A 16132-nucleotide genomic window follows, 5' to 3' on the forward strand; every position below is an offset into this window, starting at 1 on the left:
TAAAGAACGGCCGTGTGGATGTGGCTGTTAAGCTGAAATACATAATGCCCCTCATAACGCCGAGCTGTGTGGTAATAAAACAGCCCGGCTGGTGGTGGGAGTTTATGATGGGAATCATAAAAACAGACGATTACCACACAAATCAAAAGCACTTGGCGGCCAAATTATAAATCAGCAGTTACCTGATGTACCCCATTTGTAGGAACACGGCCTTTCAGTAAGGGTGAATGATTTCTGAAAATTGTTGCAATATTTGAAAAACAAAAGCAATATTTTCTGGGTATGAGGAAAAATGATGTATCAGTCAGTCAGGTTGTAATGAGCAGTAAAGTCACTCTGCTGAAGTGCAGCATTATACAGTAGTTTCAGTTTAATTTTTCAGCACCGAGACTGTAGTATTAGCATTAGCAGTATTAGCATTAGCCGCTAACTGCAGTGCTAGCTCTTTCACTGTTTAGAGGAGAGTATATTGGACTGTAGCCTGTGTGATTACTGTGTTAAAACAAGCTACATGTGACAAACCGCTAGCTGGTAGAGCCCTGGGTTACCAGAACACTCAGGGTTCCTCAGTCTGGTGCTGTCAAGTGGTGTTTACAAGTGCTAACCGCTGCTAACTGCTGCTAGTGCTGCTGCTAACTGTGGCTAGCACTGCTGCTAACCGCAGTTAGAGCTGCTGCTAACCACAGCTAGCTTTGTTGCTAACCAAAACTAGCGCTGCTGCTAACTGCAGCTAGCACTGTTGCTAGTTGTGACTAGTGCTGCTGCTAACCACGCTGTACTTAAACAGTAAATGAACAGTTTCAGCGCACGTTAGACTTTAGTTAGCGGTCAGTCGGTCTGAAGGAGCGAAAGCAGAATGCAGAGTGCAGAACAGACGGATCACGCCGGCCCCGCCCTCACTTCATTAACCTGTTACAGCGTCTCTTCCTCTGAGGGATGTAACGCACCTCTCCCTGTATGAAGTGGTGCCGCACGCCGCAGGGTTATAATCAGTGTGAAGAAGAGTCTAATGTGTTTCTCCTGGGCTGTAATTGAGTGGCGTATGCAGGAGAGCAGGATCTCCTAAACACAAGAGAAGATTCAGATCCACAGCTACACACACCTGACTGTGTGCTTCTGATACTGCCTGACTCACTGCTGCTGTGTCTCAAACACGAGATTACTGCACTTACTCCTGAGGAGGAATTCCACCAATTAAAACAAGTCTTATTTTAGTATCTGAGGTGAACACAATCAGAGTGAGAGTTTCAATCAATAAATCAATCAATCCATCTTTATTTTAACTCAGTTATACATTAAAGATAACTATTTCCATTATTTCTAATGCACCCGAGCATTTACAACATTTAAATTTAAATTAAAATCATATAGTAAATCAGGTTTGGCTTAAATAAGGAGTATCATAAACAAAATAAAAAAAACAATAAAAGATTTAATTAAGAAGAAATCAAATAATTCTGAATAAAAGGATAAGTGGAGTAAAATGCCAAACAATAAGATAAAGAGAATTAAAGAATAATAAAAGATAAACACAAATAAAAAAGAGGACTTAAAAGGAAGTAGCTAAAAATAACACTAACATTATAAAGAAAGTAAATGCTGAAAATAAAATAAAATGTAAAACAGAAGATAGAATAATAAAAGGATTAAATTAGTAAAATACAAAGGTAAAAAGCCAAAAATAAAACAGGAAATAAAATAAATAAAATGATTAAATACTCAACTCAACCAAAACAGTAACAGGCTGTCTGAAGGTGGTTTTTCTCCTTTATAACTCCTCTATATCTGTATAAACAGAGTTTCAGGCTTCATACAGTGTAATAAAGTTACATGATTTTAGAGGTTGAAATGTCTGATTCTATTCAGCTTCTGTAGTTTTACAGTATTGATGATGTGATGTTGTGCTGTTCGTATTGGACACTCCCCAGCTGGCCACCAACGTCCATAGATGTTAATTTCAGTTTGAATGTTGGTCATGACGTCAGATGTCAAAAATTACTTCAGGATAACGTCTAATACTGTTATGTGCCTGCAGCGCCTGTACAATGTTATTCATTTATTTTAAATGATAATGTAAAATGGCTAATGTATTCTAATTAGTTGTTAGGTGCAGTGATAGCATAGTTACTGTGAAAAAGTAATCTGATTAAAGTAATTTAATTACTTTAAGGATTACTTGATTCTTAAAATAAAATCAGGGACTGTTAGCTTTAATATCTTGACGCCCAGAGACTTTGATAACCATCACCACCATCTTCATCATCACCACCATCAACACTATCAACTGGCAGACAAATCATCTCCTCCAGTCCACCAACCTTTACTGCTGACCAGGTCAGGAGACAGCTGAGGAGACTTCACCCCAGGAAGGCAGCTGGCCCGGACAGAGTGTGCCCCAGAATGCTCAAGGCATGTGCTGTTCAACTGGGTGAGCCCCTCCAACATGTTTTTAACCTGAGTCTGCGTCTAGGGAGAGTTCCTGCCACGTGGAAGACAACCGGTCTCATTCCTGTTCCCAAGAAGGCACACCCGAAGGAGCTGAATGACTACAGGCCTGTTGCTTTGACATCTCACGTGATGAAGACCATGGAGCGACTGCTGCTGGACCAACTCAGACCTCAGGTCCACCATGCTGAGGACCCACTGCAGTTTGCGTACCGGGAAAAGGTGGGAGTGGAAGATGCCATCCTCTATCTCCTGCACAGAGCTCACTCTCATCTGGACAAGGGAGGAGGTGCTGTGAGGGTCATGTTCTTCGACTTCTCCAGTGCCTTCAACACCATCCAGCCCCTACTGCTGAGAGACAAGCTGATGAAGATGGAGGTGGATATGCACCTGGTCACCTGGATCACTGACTACCTTACTGGGAGACCACAACATGTCAGGATCAGGGACTGCTCCTCTGATACAGTGATCAGCAGCACAGGAGCACCACAGGGGACTGTTCTCTCTCCAGTCCTGTTCACACTGTACACATCAGACTTCAAATACCACTCGGAGTCATGCCACATGCAGAAGTTCTCTGACGACACTGCAATCGTGGGGTGTGTGCGTAATGGTGATGAGAGGGAGTACAGAAGCCTGGTTGAGGATTTTGTGGTGTGGTGCAAGATGAACCATCTGCAGCTGAACATCTCCAAAACCAAGGAGATGTGCATAGACTTCAGGAGGTCCAGGCCCTCTGCTCAGCGGCCAATCTCCATCGAGGGGGTCGACGTGGAGGTGGTCAAATCCTACAAATACCTTGGTGTGCACCTGGACGACAGGCTGGACTGGTCAGTGAACACTGACTCCTTCTACAGGAAGGCCCAGAGCAGACTGTACTTCCTCAGAAGGCTCAGGGCTTTCAACATCTGCCAGAAACTCCTCCTGGTGTTCTACCAGTCTGTGGTAGCCAGCGTCCTCTTTTACACTGTTGTGTGTTGGGGAGGCAGCATCAGCAAGAGGGACGCTGGACGACTGGACAGGCTGGTGAGGAAAGCTGGTTCTGTGCTGGGATTAGAGCTGGAGTCCTTAACACCACTGGCAGAGAGGAGAGCCCTCAGCAAGCTGCTGAACATCATGGACAATGTTCACCACCCTCTGCACAGCACCATCACCAGGCAGAGGAGCTCATTCAGCGGCAGACTGCTGTCCCAGTCCTGCTCCACAGACAGACTCCGAAAGTCTTTTGTCCCTCAGGCCATAAGACTTTTCAACTCATCTCAGCACGGCAAACTGAAGACTCTGTGAAACTTTTTCATTCCGGCCACTCTGGCCACACCATGGACACACCCCCAGCTATGGACACACTCTCAGACTTGCTGATGCCTAGAACACTTTTTATAGTTCTACCATATTTTGCACTAGTAGTTCATTCACTAGTTAATTCATCTACTGTTTACGTATCTTTTGCACTGTTTAATTTAATTTAAATTATTATATAACTGTGTATTTGCACTTTCTGTTTGGCTGACATCAGTTATCCTCACATTATGCACATCAACTGGTGTTCACTGTCTATTGTGTTCAACTGCACTACCTCCATTCTCCATCTCCATTACACACACACACACGAAGACTGTACATTTACACTGTATATTCTATTTCTTATTTGATTGTATTTATATGTATCTTTATATTTTATATTTTATCTTTTTTAACTTTGTGTATTGTGTAACCTGCTGCTGGATGCCAAGAATTTCCCCCCGGGGATCAATAAAGTATCTATCTATCTATCTATCTATCTATCTATCTATCTATCTATCTATCTATCTATCTATCTATCTATCTATCTATCTATCAATCTATCTATCTATCTATCTATCTATCTATCTATCTATCTATCTATCTATCTATCTATCTATCTATCTAAGTAATTTTAATCTGATTACTGGATTGGAAATAGTAACATTAGATTATTCGTTACTGTATAAATGGTCAGATTAGAGTAATGTGTTGCTAAGTAACGCTACTCAGCTACTGTTAGTGTAGTTATACATGCTGGATAAACATTACACTTACTGGATAAACTGTGTACTGGGGAGTAGGGGTGGGAATCGTCACTGATTTCCCAGTTCAATTTGATTCCGATTTACAAGGTCCTGATTCGATTCAAAATCGATTCATTTAGGGAAACTTCAGTTTCAATAAAAATTGTAGTTTGATAATGAAATGTTGTAATGATACAAGGAGCACTCAAACTTATATTATTAAAATATTAGTGTTTATATTATATAGACTTAACACAAGAGTTACATTCTTTTTATATATAGTTTAATGTAGCTTAGTTAACTGTGACACCGTGCTTCACATCTCTATACAGGTGTGGAATGGCCACCTTACTCAAGAGCCGGAATCATTTTTAACAGCGCTGTATAGATGTATATACTGACGTTTCAGTTACACAAAACAAAAACATGACATGCTTCATACATTTCTTATTTATTTGTGAATAAAAGTGTGACATTTACCCATAACCACTAGTTAAGATGTGATAATACAGTAAGCATAGTGATGATAAAAACACAACAAGCTAAATGAATAATGTAAAGAGAGAAAACATATACAGGAAAAATGAACTAATTCTAAAGATTTGGGTTTATATTAATCAGATCATTCAAATTAATATTGATTTAAATTTTAAAAATCTATTTTTTTAAAACACATACTGGGGAGGAGGGATCAGGTCTACCTAATGTGTAGACAAGTCTGACTACATACAGTCATTGGTCTGGTAGCAACTTCTTATTAAATGTTAAATTATCTCTATTTTATTTTATGTTGTGTTAAATATCTTATAACCTGACTTGCCGGACCATTCAACAACAAGTTCCTTAAAAACACACCTCAGGTTGTCCTCGAAGGTTTACTCGAACTCTCCATTCCGCCTTAAATGATGCAGCAGTTACACTCTGCTATTGAAATGTACACAGTGTATCAGATGGAATGGAGAATCAGAGTTTATTTAGAATATTGAAAGCTCTTTTTGTACTGTAATCATCATACAGTAATGAAGAATGAAGTGCTGTGGTGATCAGCTGATTCATAACATCCTACATGGATGTTAAAGGTGCAGAAATGAGACTTATATAATTATCTCTCTGTCTGTCTGTCTGTCTGTCTCTCTCTCTCTGCAGGGCATCATGCAAGATGTCAAATTTGTTTTCGCACCGAATGGTTACATCATGCAGTGTCCCAACCTCAATCGCAGTAAGTGAAATTCAATTTTATGTCAATTACAAACCTGTATTTTTCCACTATCTGTAATTTGGCGTACCCCGCGTTTATGGGACTGACTTTTAATGGGAATTCACTCGTCAGAGGCTGCAGAGCAGTAATTATCACCACACGCGGCTAAAGGTGCACAGCTCTGTCCTGGAATTCAAATGAGGCTGTGCTGAAAAAGGGTTTATTTTCTGAAATGGAAATCCGAGTGTTATTTGTTGGTGTTCGCTCTGCAGTCCTCTCCCTTAACCAATTCATTTCTCCTGGCCTGCTAAACACACACAGTAGTGTAAAATGCAGCAGAACAGCGAGCGGCGCTGTGAGCGCTGTAGAAGCTCAGCAGTCTGAATAGGACTCTCAGAATGTGTTATCCTATTGTAGCGCACCATTACCATTTCTTTAGAAAAGAGTCCAGTTCTCCAGTACCTGTTCTCAGGTGTACACCTGAGAGTACAGTAGACCCCGGGATTTTCCTGATCTTTTTAAAGATTAAAAATTAGAAACCATTAACAAGTTCATCAATCAGCTAAAGCTTCAAATCTACTGTTGTGAAGACATGGCGAAGCTTATTAATTAATCTAGTATTAGAAGTTGTGACTAAATGCAATACGATACTCAGATTTCTAGGAGGGGTGTGCGATACATGTTGTCTGCAATAATATCTTAGATTTTGTGTGAATGATGCACAAGCTGACATTATCGAGTCGCACAGCTGCAAATAGTGAACGCAGAGCAAACGCCCCATGTAAACAGCATGAAGCAGACCTCCTCTAACTAGTCTTGGTCCGGTTTGATCCGCACCAGAGTGCGTTTACTGTTTTCACTCCTGCTCAATCGAACCACACTATGATTACAAATGAACCAGAGTCTGTTTAAACCAGACCAAATAGTGCTGGTGTGAAAACGCCCTTAAAGACAGGGACTAAGGCTGTTGGATGGCACAGCATGGATATTTCCATTAATAAATAACATAATCAGACTAGGGTTAATCCCTGTGCAGGAAACTGAATCATTCTGTAATTTTATTTATTTTGAACAGTTTTTTTAATACATGCATTTTGATTGCTCAGTATTTCCATTGTAAGTCAGTGTGTCCTGTGGAGAGTGAGTGTATGAAGAATTCAGTTGCACCGCTGCTCCTGTGATCGAGGCTGTTTCAGGGCTGAACCCAGACACGGTAAAGTGACGCATTCTCAGAGGTGCGTCTGAGTGCCGAGGCCGGGATCAGAAATGTGCTGAAAGAGAAGAAAGAGCTCGGCCCATTTACTGCTGCTGTGCACAGGAGGAGTCAGGAGTGACATGACCCTCATCTCTAACAACCTCTCTCTCTCTCTCTCTCTCTCTCTCTCTACACTCTGTTTACTCCTTTGAGCTTGCCCGACCTGCAGTGATTTCCTCAGCCTGGTGCAGGGCATCATGGACCTGCAGGAGCTTCTGGCCAAAATGACCTTAAAGGTGAGAGATTTATGTTCTCTCTTGCTCTGTCATTTTATTTCAAATCAAATCAAATCAAATCAAATTTATTAGTGTGATTGCAGTAATGCAATCACAGTATTGTTCTTCTTAAGTCTTATTCTTATTATTATTATTATTAGTGTGATTGCAGTAATGCAATCACAGTATTGTTCTTCTTAAGTCTTATTCTTCTTCTTCTTCTTCTTATTATTATTATTATTCCACCTGTTTTTTGTCCGGTTAACTAGTGCCGCAGTTTTCGAAATATCGACTTCGTTCAAAAGAGAAAACGTGCGTCCATATCGGGAATGGTGGGCTTGTATACAGCTTTCCGATCGGACTTACGTTTTTCGTAAAAACTTCGTAAGTACGCGTTTTTTTGCCCATTGAAAATGAATGGGCAGAACTTTGCACGCCCGTGGACGTCGCAATTTTTGAAATACTAAGATGAAACCAATTGAGGACCTGTAGAACTTATTGAGCTCTTTCCGAAAATATGCGTTACGAAAAGTTACGACGTACGGATTTCGTACGAATGTCGTACGAAGTGGCCCCATTGGAATGAATGGGGCCAATCGGAGGACGGCAGCTAGATCGAAGGACAGGTAGCTAGAACTCCAGTACTGTGTGTAATGGAGCAGCTATGGGATAAATCAGCGTTAGGTCAAAAGTTTGGACACCCCGGCCCCCCAGTACTGTGTGTAATGGAGCCACGGGTCAAAAGTTTGGACACCCCGGCCCCCCAGTACTGTGTGTAATGGAGCCACGGGTCAAAAGTTTGGACACCCCCGAACGGCCAGAGCAACCTAGCGTGCATAGCTGATTGATGTATTTGCACGTTGCGTAGCAACGTGCAAACACCATTTAATCAAATTTATGCATATACATCACCTAGCAACCACCTAGAAACACCATAGCAACCACCCCGGATACCATAGCAACACCTTAGCAACCGCCTAGCAACACCATAGCAACCACCTAGCAACCATCTAGCAACACCTTAGCAACCACCCCAGATACCATAGCAACACCTTAGCAACCCCCTAGCAACACCCTAGCAACCACCTAGCAACCACCTAGCAACACCTTAGCAACCACCCCGGATACCATAGCAACACCTTAGCAACCGCCTAGCAACACCCTAGCAACCACCTAGCAACCACCTAGCAACACCTTAGCAAACACCCCGGATACCATAGCAACACCTTAGCAACCGCCTAGCAACACCCTAGCAACCACCTAGCAACCACCTAGCAACACCTTAGCAACCACCCCGGATACCATAGCAACACCTTAGCAACCGCCTAGCAACACCCTAGCAACCACCTAGCAACCACCTAGCAACACCTTAGCAACCACCCCGGATACCATAGCAACACCTTAGCAACCGCCTAGCAACACCCTAGCAACCACCTAGCAACCACCTAGCAACACCTTAGCAACCACCCCGGATACCATAGCAACACCTTAGCAACCGCCTAGCAACACCCTAGCAACCACCTAGCAACCACCTAGCAACACCTTAGCAACCACCCCGGATACCATAGCAACACCTTAGCAACCGCCTAGCAACACCCTAGCAACCACCTAGCAACACCTTAGCAACCACCCCGGATACCATAGCAACACCTTAGCAACCGCCTAGCAACACCCTAGCAACCACCTAGCAACACCTTAGCAACCACCCCGGATACCATAGCAACACCTTAGCAACCGCCTAGCAACACCTTAGCAACCACCTAGCAACACCTTAGCAACCACCCCGGATACCATAGCAACACCTTAGCAACCGCCTAGCAACACCTTAGCAACCACCTAACAACACCTTAGCAACCACCCCGGATACCATAGCAACACCTTAGCAACCGCCTAGCAACACCCTAGCAACCACCTAGCAACCACCTAGCAACACCTTAGCAACCACCCCGGATACCATAGCAACACCCTAGCAACCACCTAGCAACACCTTAGCAACCACCCCGGATACCATAGCAACACCTTAGCAACCGCCTAGCAACACCTTAGCAACCACCTAGCAACCACCTAGCAACACCTTAGCAACCACCCCGGATACCATAGCAACACCTTAGCAACCGCCTAGCAACACCTTAGCAACCACCTAGCAACCACCTAGCAACACCTTAGCAACCACCCTGGATACCATAGCAACACCTTAGCAACCGCCTAGCAACACCTTAGCAACCACCTAGCAACACCTTAGCAACCACCCCAGATACCATAGCAACACCTTAGCAACCGCCTAGCAACACCTTAGCAACCACCTAGCAACCACTTAGCAACACCTTAGCAACCACCCCGGATACCATAGCCACACCTTAGCAACCACTTAGCAACACCTTAGCAACACCATAGCAGATACCAGCCAGCACTGCAATCACACTCGCAGTTTCTGTAGGAACTGCAATCTAGTTATTATTATTATTATTATTATTATTATTATTATTCCACCTGTTTTTTGTCCGGTTAACTAGTGCCGCAGTTTTCGAAATATCGACTTCGTTCAAAAGAGAAAACGTGCGTCCATATCGGGAATGGTGGGCTTGTATACAGCTTTCCGATCGGACTTACGTTTTTCGTAAAAACTTCGTAAGTACGCGTTTTTTTGACCATTGAAAATGAATGGGCAGAACTTTGCACGCCCGTGGACGTCGCAATTTTTGAAATACGAAGATGAAACCAATTGAGGACCTGTAGAACTTATTGAGCTCTTTCCGAAAATATGCGTTACGAAAAGTTACGACGTACGGATTTCGTACGAATGTCGTACGAAGTGGCCCCATTGGAATGAATGGGGCCAATCGGAGGACGGCAGCTAGATCGAAGGACAGGTAGCTAGAACTCCAGTACTGTGAGTGTATGGAGCAGCTATGGGATAAATCAGCGTTAGGTCAAAAGTTTGGACACCCCGGCCCCCCCCCAGTACTGTGTGTAATGGAGCCATGGGTCAAAAGTTTGGACACCCCGGCCCCCCAGTACTGTGTGTAATGGAGCCACGGGTCAAAAGTTTGGACACCCCCGAACGGCCAGAGCAACCTAGCGTGCATAGCTGATTGATGTATTTGCACGTTGCGTAGCAACGTGCAAACACCATTTAATCTAATTGATGCATATACATCACCTAGCAACCACCTAGAAACACCATAGCAACCACCCCGGATACCATAGCAACACCTTAGCAACCGCCTAGCAACACCCTAGCAACCACCTAGCAACCACCTAGCAACACCTTGGCAACCATCCCGGATACCATAGCAACACCTTAGCAACCGCCTAGCAACACCCTAGCAACCACCTAGCAACCACCTAGCAACACCTTAGCAACCACCCCAGATACCATAGCAACACCTTAGCAACCGCCTGGCAACACCTTAGCAACCCCCTAGCAACCACCTAGCAACACCTTAGTAACCACCCCAGATACCATAGCAACACCTTAGCAACCGCCTAGCAACACCTTAGCAACCACCTACCAACCACTTAGCAACACCTTAGCAACCACCCCGGATACCATAGCAACACCTTAGCAACCGCCTAGCAACACCCTAGCAACCACCTAGCAACCACCTAGCAACACCTTAGCAACCACCCCGGATACCATAGCAACACCTTAGCAACCACCTAGCAACCGCCTAGCAACACCCTAGCAACCACCTAGCAACCACCTAGCAACACCTTAGCAACCACCCCGGATACCATAGCAACACCTTAGTAACCGCCTAGCAACACCCTAGCAACCACCTAGCAACCACCTAGCAACACCTTAGCAACCACCCCGGATACCATAGCAACACCTTAGCAACCGCCTAGCAACACCCTAGCAACCACCTAGCAACCACCTAGCAACACCTTAGCAACCACCCCAGATACCATAGCAACACCTTAGCAACCGCCTAGCAACACCTTAGCAACCACCTAGCAACACCTTAGCAACCACCCCGGATACCATAGCAACACCTTAGCAACCACCCCGGATACCATAGCAACACCTTAGCAACCGCCTAGCAACACCCTAGCAACCACCTAGCAACACCTTAGCAACCACCCAGGATACCATAGCAACACCTTAGCAACCGCCTAGCAACACCTTAGCAACCACCTAGCAAACACCTAGCAACACCTTAGCAACCACCCTGGATACCATAGCAACACCTTAGCAACCGCCTAGCAACACCTTAGCAACCACCTAGCAACCACCTAGCAACACCTTAGCAACCACCCCAAATACCATAGCAACACCTTAGCAACCGCCTAGCAACACCTTAGCAACCACCTAGCAACCACCTAGCAACACCTTAGCAACCACCCCGGATACCATAGCAACACCTTAGCAACCGCCTAGCAACACCTTAGCAACCACCTAGCAAACACCTAGCAACACCTTAGCAACCACCACGGATACCATAGCAACACCTTAGCAACCGCCTAGCAACACCTTAGCAACCACCTAGCAACCACCTAGCAACACCTTAGCAACCACCCCGGATACCATAGCAACACCTTAGCAACCGCCTAGCAACACCCTAGCAACCACTTAGCAACCACCTAGCAACACCTTAGCAACCACCCCGGATACCATAGCAACACCTTAGCAACCGCCTAGCAACACCCTAGCAACCACCTAGCAACACCTTAGCAACCACCCCGGATACCATAGCAACACCTTAGCAACCGCCTAGCAACACCCTAGCAACCACCTAGCAACACCTTAGCAACCACCCCGGATACCATAGCAACACCTTAGCAACCGCCTAGCAACACCTTAGCAAACACCTAGCAACACCTTAGCAACCACCCCGGATACCATAGCAACACCTTAGCAACCGCCTAGCAACACCTTAGCAACCACCTAGCAACCACCTAGCAACACCTTAGCAACCACCCCGGATACCATAGCAACACCTTAGCAACCGCCTAGCAACACCCTAGCAACCACCTAGCAACACCTTAGCAACCACCCCGGATACCATAGCAACACCTTAGCAACCGCCTAGCAACACCCTAGCAACCACCTAGCAACACCTTAGCAACCACCCCGGATACCATAGCAACACCTTAGCAACCGCCTAGCAACACCCTAGCAACCACCTAGCAACCACCTAGCAACACCTTAGCAACCACCCCGGATACCATAGCAACACCTTAGCAACCGCCTAGCAACACCTTAGCAACCACCTAGCAACCACCTAGCAACACCTTAGCAACCACCCCGGATACCATAGCAACACCTTAGCAACCGCCTAGCAACACCTTAGCAACCACCTAGCAACCACCTAGCAACACCTTAGCAACCACCCCAAATACCATAGCAACACCTTAGCAACCGCCTAGCAACACCTTAGCAACCACCTAGCAACCACCTAGCAACACCTTAGCAACCACCCCGGATACCATAGCAACACCTTAGCAACCGCCTAGCAACACCCTAGCAACCACTTAGCAACCGCCTAGCAACACCCTAGCAACCACCTAGCAACCACTTAGCAACACCTTAGCAACCACCCCGGATACCATAGCAACACCTTAGCAACCGCCTAGCAACACCCTAGCAACCACTTAGCAACCGCCTAGCAACACCCTAGCAACCACCTAGCAACCACCTAGCAACCACCTAGCAACACCTTAGCAACCACCCCGGATACCATAGCAACACCTTAGCAACCGCCTAGCAACACCCTAGCAACCACCTAGCAACCACCTAGCAACACCTTAGCAACCACCCCGGATACCATAGCAACACCTTAGCAACCGCCTAGCAACACCCTAGCAACCACCTAGCAACCACGTAGCAACACCTTAGCAACCACCAAACATACCATAGCAACACCTTAGCAACCGCCTAGCAACACCCTAGCAACCACCTAGCAACACCTTAGCAACCACCCCGGATACCATAGCAACACCTTAGCAAACGCCTAGCAACACCTTAGCAACCACCTAGCAACCACCTAGCAACACCTTAGCAACCACCCCAAATACCATAGCAACACCTTAGCAACCGCCTAGCAACACCTTAGCAACCGCCTAGCAACACCTTAGCAACCACCTAGTAACCACCTAGCAACACCTTAGCAACCACCCCAGATACCATAGCAACACCTTAGCAACCGCCTAGCAACATCTTAGCAACCACCCCGGATACCATAGCAACACCTTAGCAACACCTTAGCAGATACCAGCCAGCACTGCAATCACACTCGCAGTTTCTGCAGGAACTGCAATCTAGTTTGTATAGCGCTTTTTACAACAGGTGTTGGCACAAAGCAGCTTTACAGAAACATGATTACAGGACAAAGAATCAGGCAAAACATTAAACATAGAAAATACAGAATACAGAACCCCCAGTGAAAAACTCCCTCAGAGCTGCAGGAGGAGGAAGAAACCTTGGGAGGACCAAGACTCACATTAAAGGGGGGACCATCCTACCACTGGTCAAATGGCTTTTAAATTAAAATTTAAAAAGTCTTTTATACATCCATATAGGTTTTATATATTCAGGTGTATAGCAGCTCCACTAATGGCTTATAGAGTAAGATGGATGATGAGCAGCTGATCTGTGGTGGTGGTGGAGAAGAGCTGACTTCAGAAACTTCCAGTCTGGCCAGACAGAGGACATGAGAGCCTGAGGGTCCAACATCCATCAGTATCGGGTCAGACAGGTGGGCAGTCAGTAACTCGGAGGAAGGCAGAGAGATGGAATTAGTTTTGACTGGATTTATGTAAAACAGAGAATATTAAAACATTATCAGAGTGTGGCTAATGACTCCGGCAGAACTGAATAAAACAGCCTAACTAAAGGCAGAGAGCCAGAAGGTAACATAGACATGGAGGCTCCCTGAAACACTGGCATCCACCCACTCCACCGTCCACAAACCTGAGTGACCGTGTGCAGTGGGAGAACAACAGCACCAGCATCTCAGTTTACCACAATTTCCTCTGTCCATGAACCCCTGAATCTGCAGCCTTATCTAAAGGGAAAAACATTAATTACCAAAAGCTAAACTAAACAAGTAAGTTTTCAGTCTAGACTTAAAGATTGAGACTGTGTCTGAGTCCCGAACATATTCGGGGAGATTATTCCAGAGTTGAGGCGCTTTATAAGAGAAAGCTCTTCCTCCTGCAGAGCTCCTCTGAATTTTAGGAACTACTAATAAACCAGCACCCTGAGATCTAAGTAATCGCGGTGGTTCATAACAGGAGATGAGGTCTTGTAAATACTCAGGAGCGAGTCCGTGTAGGGCTTTATACGTTAACAGGAGAATTTTATAGTCTATGCGGAATTTGACTGGAAGCCAGTGCAGTGCTGATAGTACTGGACTAATATGGTCAAATTTTCTAGTTTTAGTAAGGACCCTGGCTGCAGCATTTTGAACTAGCTGAAGTTTATTTAAGTTACTGCCGGAACATCCAGACAGTAGCGCATTACAATAATCTAGCCTTGAGGTAATAAAGGCATGTACTAATTTTTCTGCGTCATGCAGTGATAGGGCATTTCTTAGCTTGGCAATATTACGGAGGTGTAGAAAAGCTGTTCTAGTAACATTAGATATGTGTTTATCGAATGCTAGATCTGAATCTATGATAACTCCAAGGTTTTTAGCTGCTGAACCAGGGGTGGCTGAGAAGTCAGCCAGATTTAGCATTAAGTCTGATAATTTATTTCTAGCAGCTTTGGGGCCTAATAGGAGAACTTCTGTTTTATCACTATTTAATAGGAGGAAGTTGTGCGACATCCATGATTTTACATCTTCTACACAATCCTCGATTTTCTTTAATCTCACTCTGTCATCAGGTTTGGCTGATATGAAGAGCTGAGTGTCATCCGCATAACAATGAAAATTCACATCATGTTTTCTAATAACTTTGCCCAGTGGGAGCATATATAATGTAAATAATAACGGTCCTAATATAGAGCCTTGTGGAATTCCATATCTTACCTTGGTATAACTGGAAGACATATCATTTATCCTCACAAACTGATAGCGATCGGTTAAGTACGATTTATTTTTTTGTACATTTCACTCTTTCACTGCTCCCTCTTTTTCTCTTCTCCTTGATCTTCCTCATCTTTCTGTGTTTGTTCTATTTTCAGTCTGAGAACAATGCACACAAATACCAAAACACGAAACTGACTAATATTATTTTCTTTCTACACACAATAAAAACTGTCCATCAAACTCAGATCATAATTAAAATCTCTCACAGTTTCTGCAGCAGTTTAATGGAGGTATCAGTCTGATGAAATTACAGCCGGGGTTCAGTACAGGCCTGGAACTTCAAAGGGTTAAAGCCATGAAGCTTCTGCTCTGTCATTAGATAACAAAGAGAGTGTGACAGAGAGGAGTGTGTGTGTGTGTGTGTGTGTGTACACGCTCTGACCCTCTCAGTGGGGAACTCCTCACCTATCCAGCATCGCTGTTAAAAATGCATCAACCCGTGAAAGAGGCTGAAATGAAGAACATTAGCCAGCCTGCGCTCTGCTGCAGCATCCAGGATAATAAGGCTGTGGTGAGAGGTGGGGGGGGGGGGGCGTAGTTTTGAGAAGGTCATTATATCTCTGTAATACAAACTACAATTACACTGCCAGATATTGCAATAGCGGCGCTCTCATAATAAAAGTCCATATAAAAATGATTTCCTCTTTTTTTAATGACTTGAATGATGTATGTAAACACTTAAATATAATAAGAGCCTATTGTGAATATGTGGTTTTTAATAATATTTGAGGGTAGACATTATAGATGAAGAAGAGAGGTTATATATGCTTTTTTCCTTTTTTTATTTCTAATTTTTCCCATTTTCTCCCCAATTTACACAGCCAATTACCCAACCCACTCATTAGGACTCCCCCTGTCAAGAATTCCCCCCCGGGGATCAATAAAGTATCTATCTATCTATCTATCTATCTAGTGATGTGCACATTCTTCCTCTGATACATGTGAACTCATAGCAC

General features: G+C 44.5%; 1 protein-coding gene across 1 annotated transcript in view; it reads left to right on the forward strand.

Annotated features, from left to right (window-relative positions):
* LOC103038855 (protein kinase C-binding protein NELL1) overlaps nucleotides 1-16132 on the forward strand; it is a gene marked incomplete at its 5' end in the record, with an annotated part of 349348 nt that overhangs the window by 67580 nt on the left and 265636 nt on the right. Inside the window, 2 exons of the mRNA XM_049473634.1 lie at nucleotides 5619-5691; nucleotides 7079-7161. Of these exons, the coding sequence (XP_049329591.1) occupies nucleotides 5619-5691; nucleotides 7079-7161 (156 nt within the window). The remainder of the gene's footprint in view (nucleotides 1-5618; nucleotides 5692-7078; nucleotides 7162-16132) is intronic.

This window comes from Astyanax mexicanus, unplaced genomic scaffold (genome assembly GCF_023375975.1).
Source record: "Astyanax mexicanus isolate ESR-SI-001 unplaced genomic scaffold, AstMex3_surface scaffold_41, whole genome shotgun sequence".
NCBI classification, from domain to species: Eukaryota; Metazoa; Chordata; class Actinopteri; order Characiformes; family Acestrorhamphidae; genus Astyanax; species Astyanax mexicanus.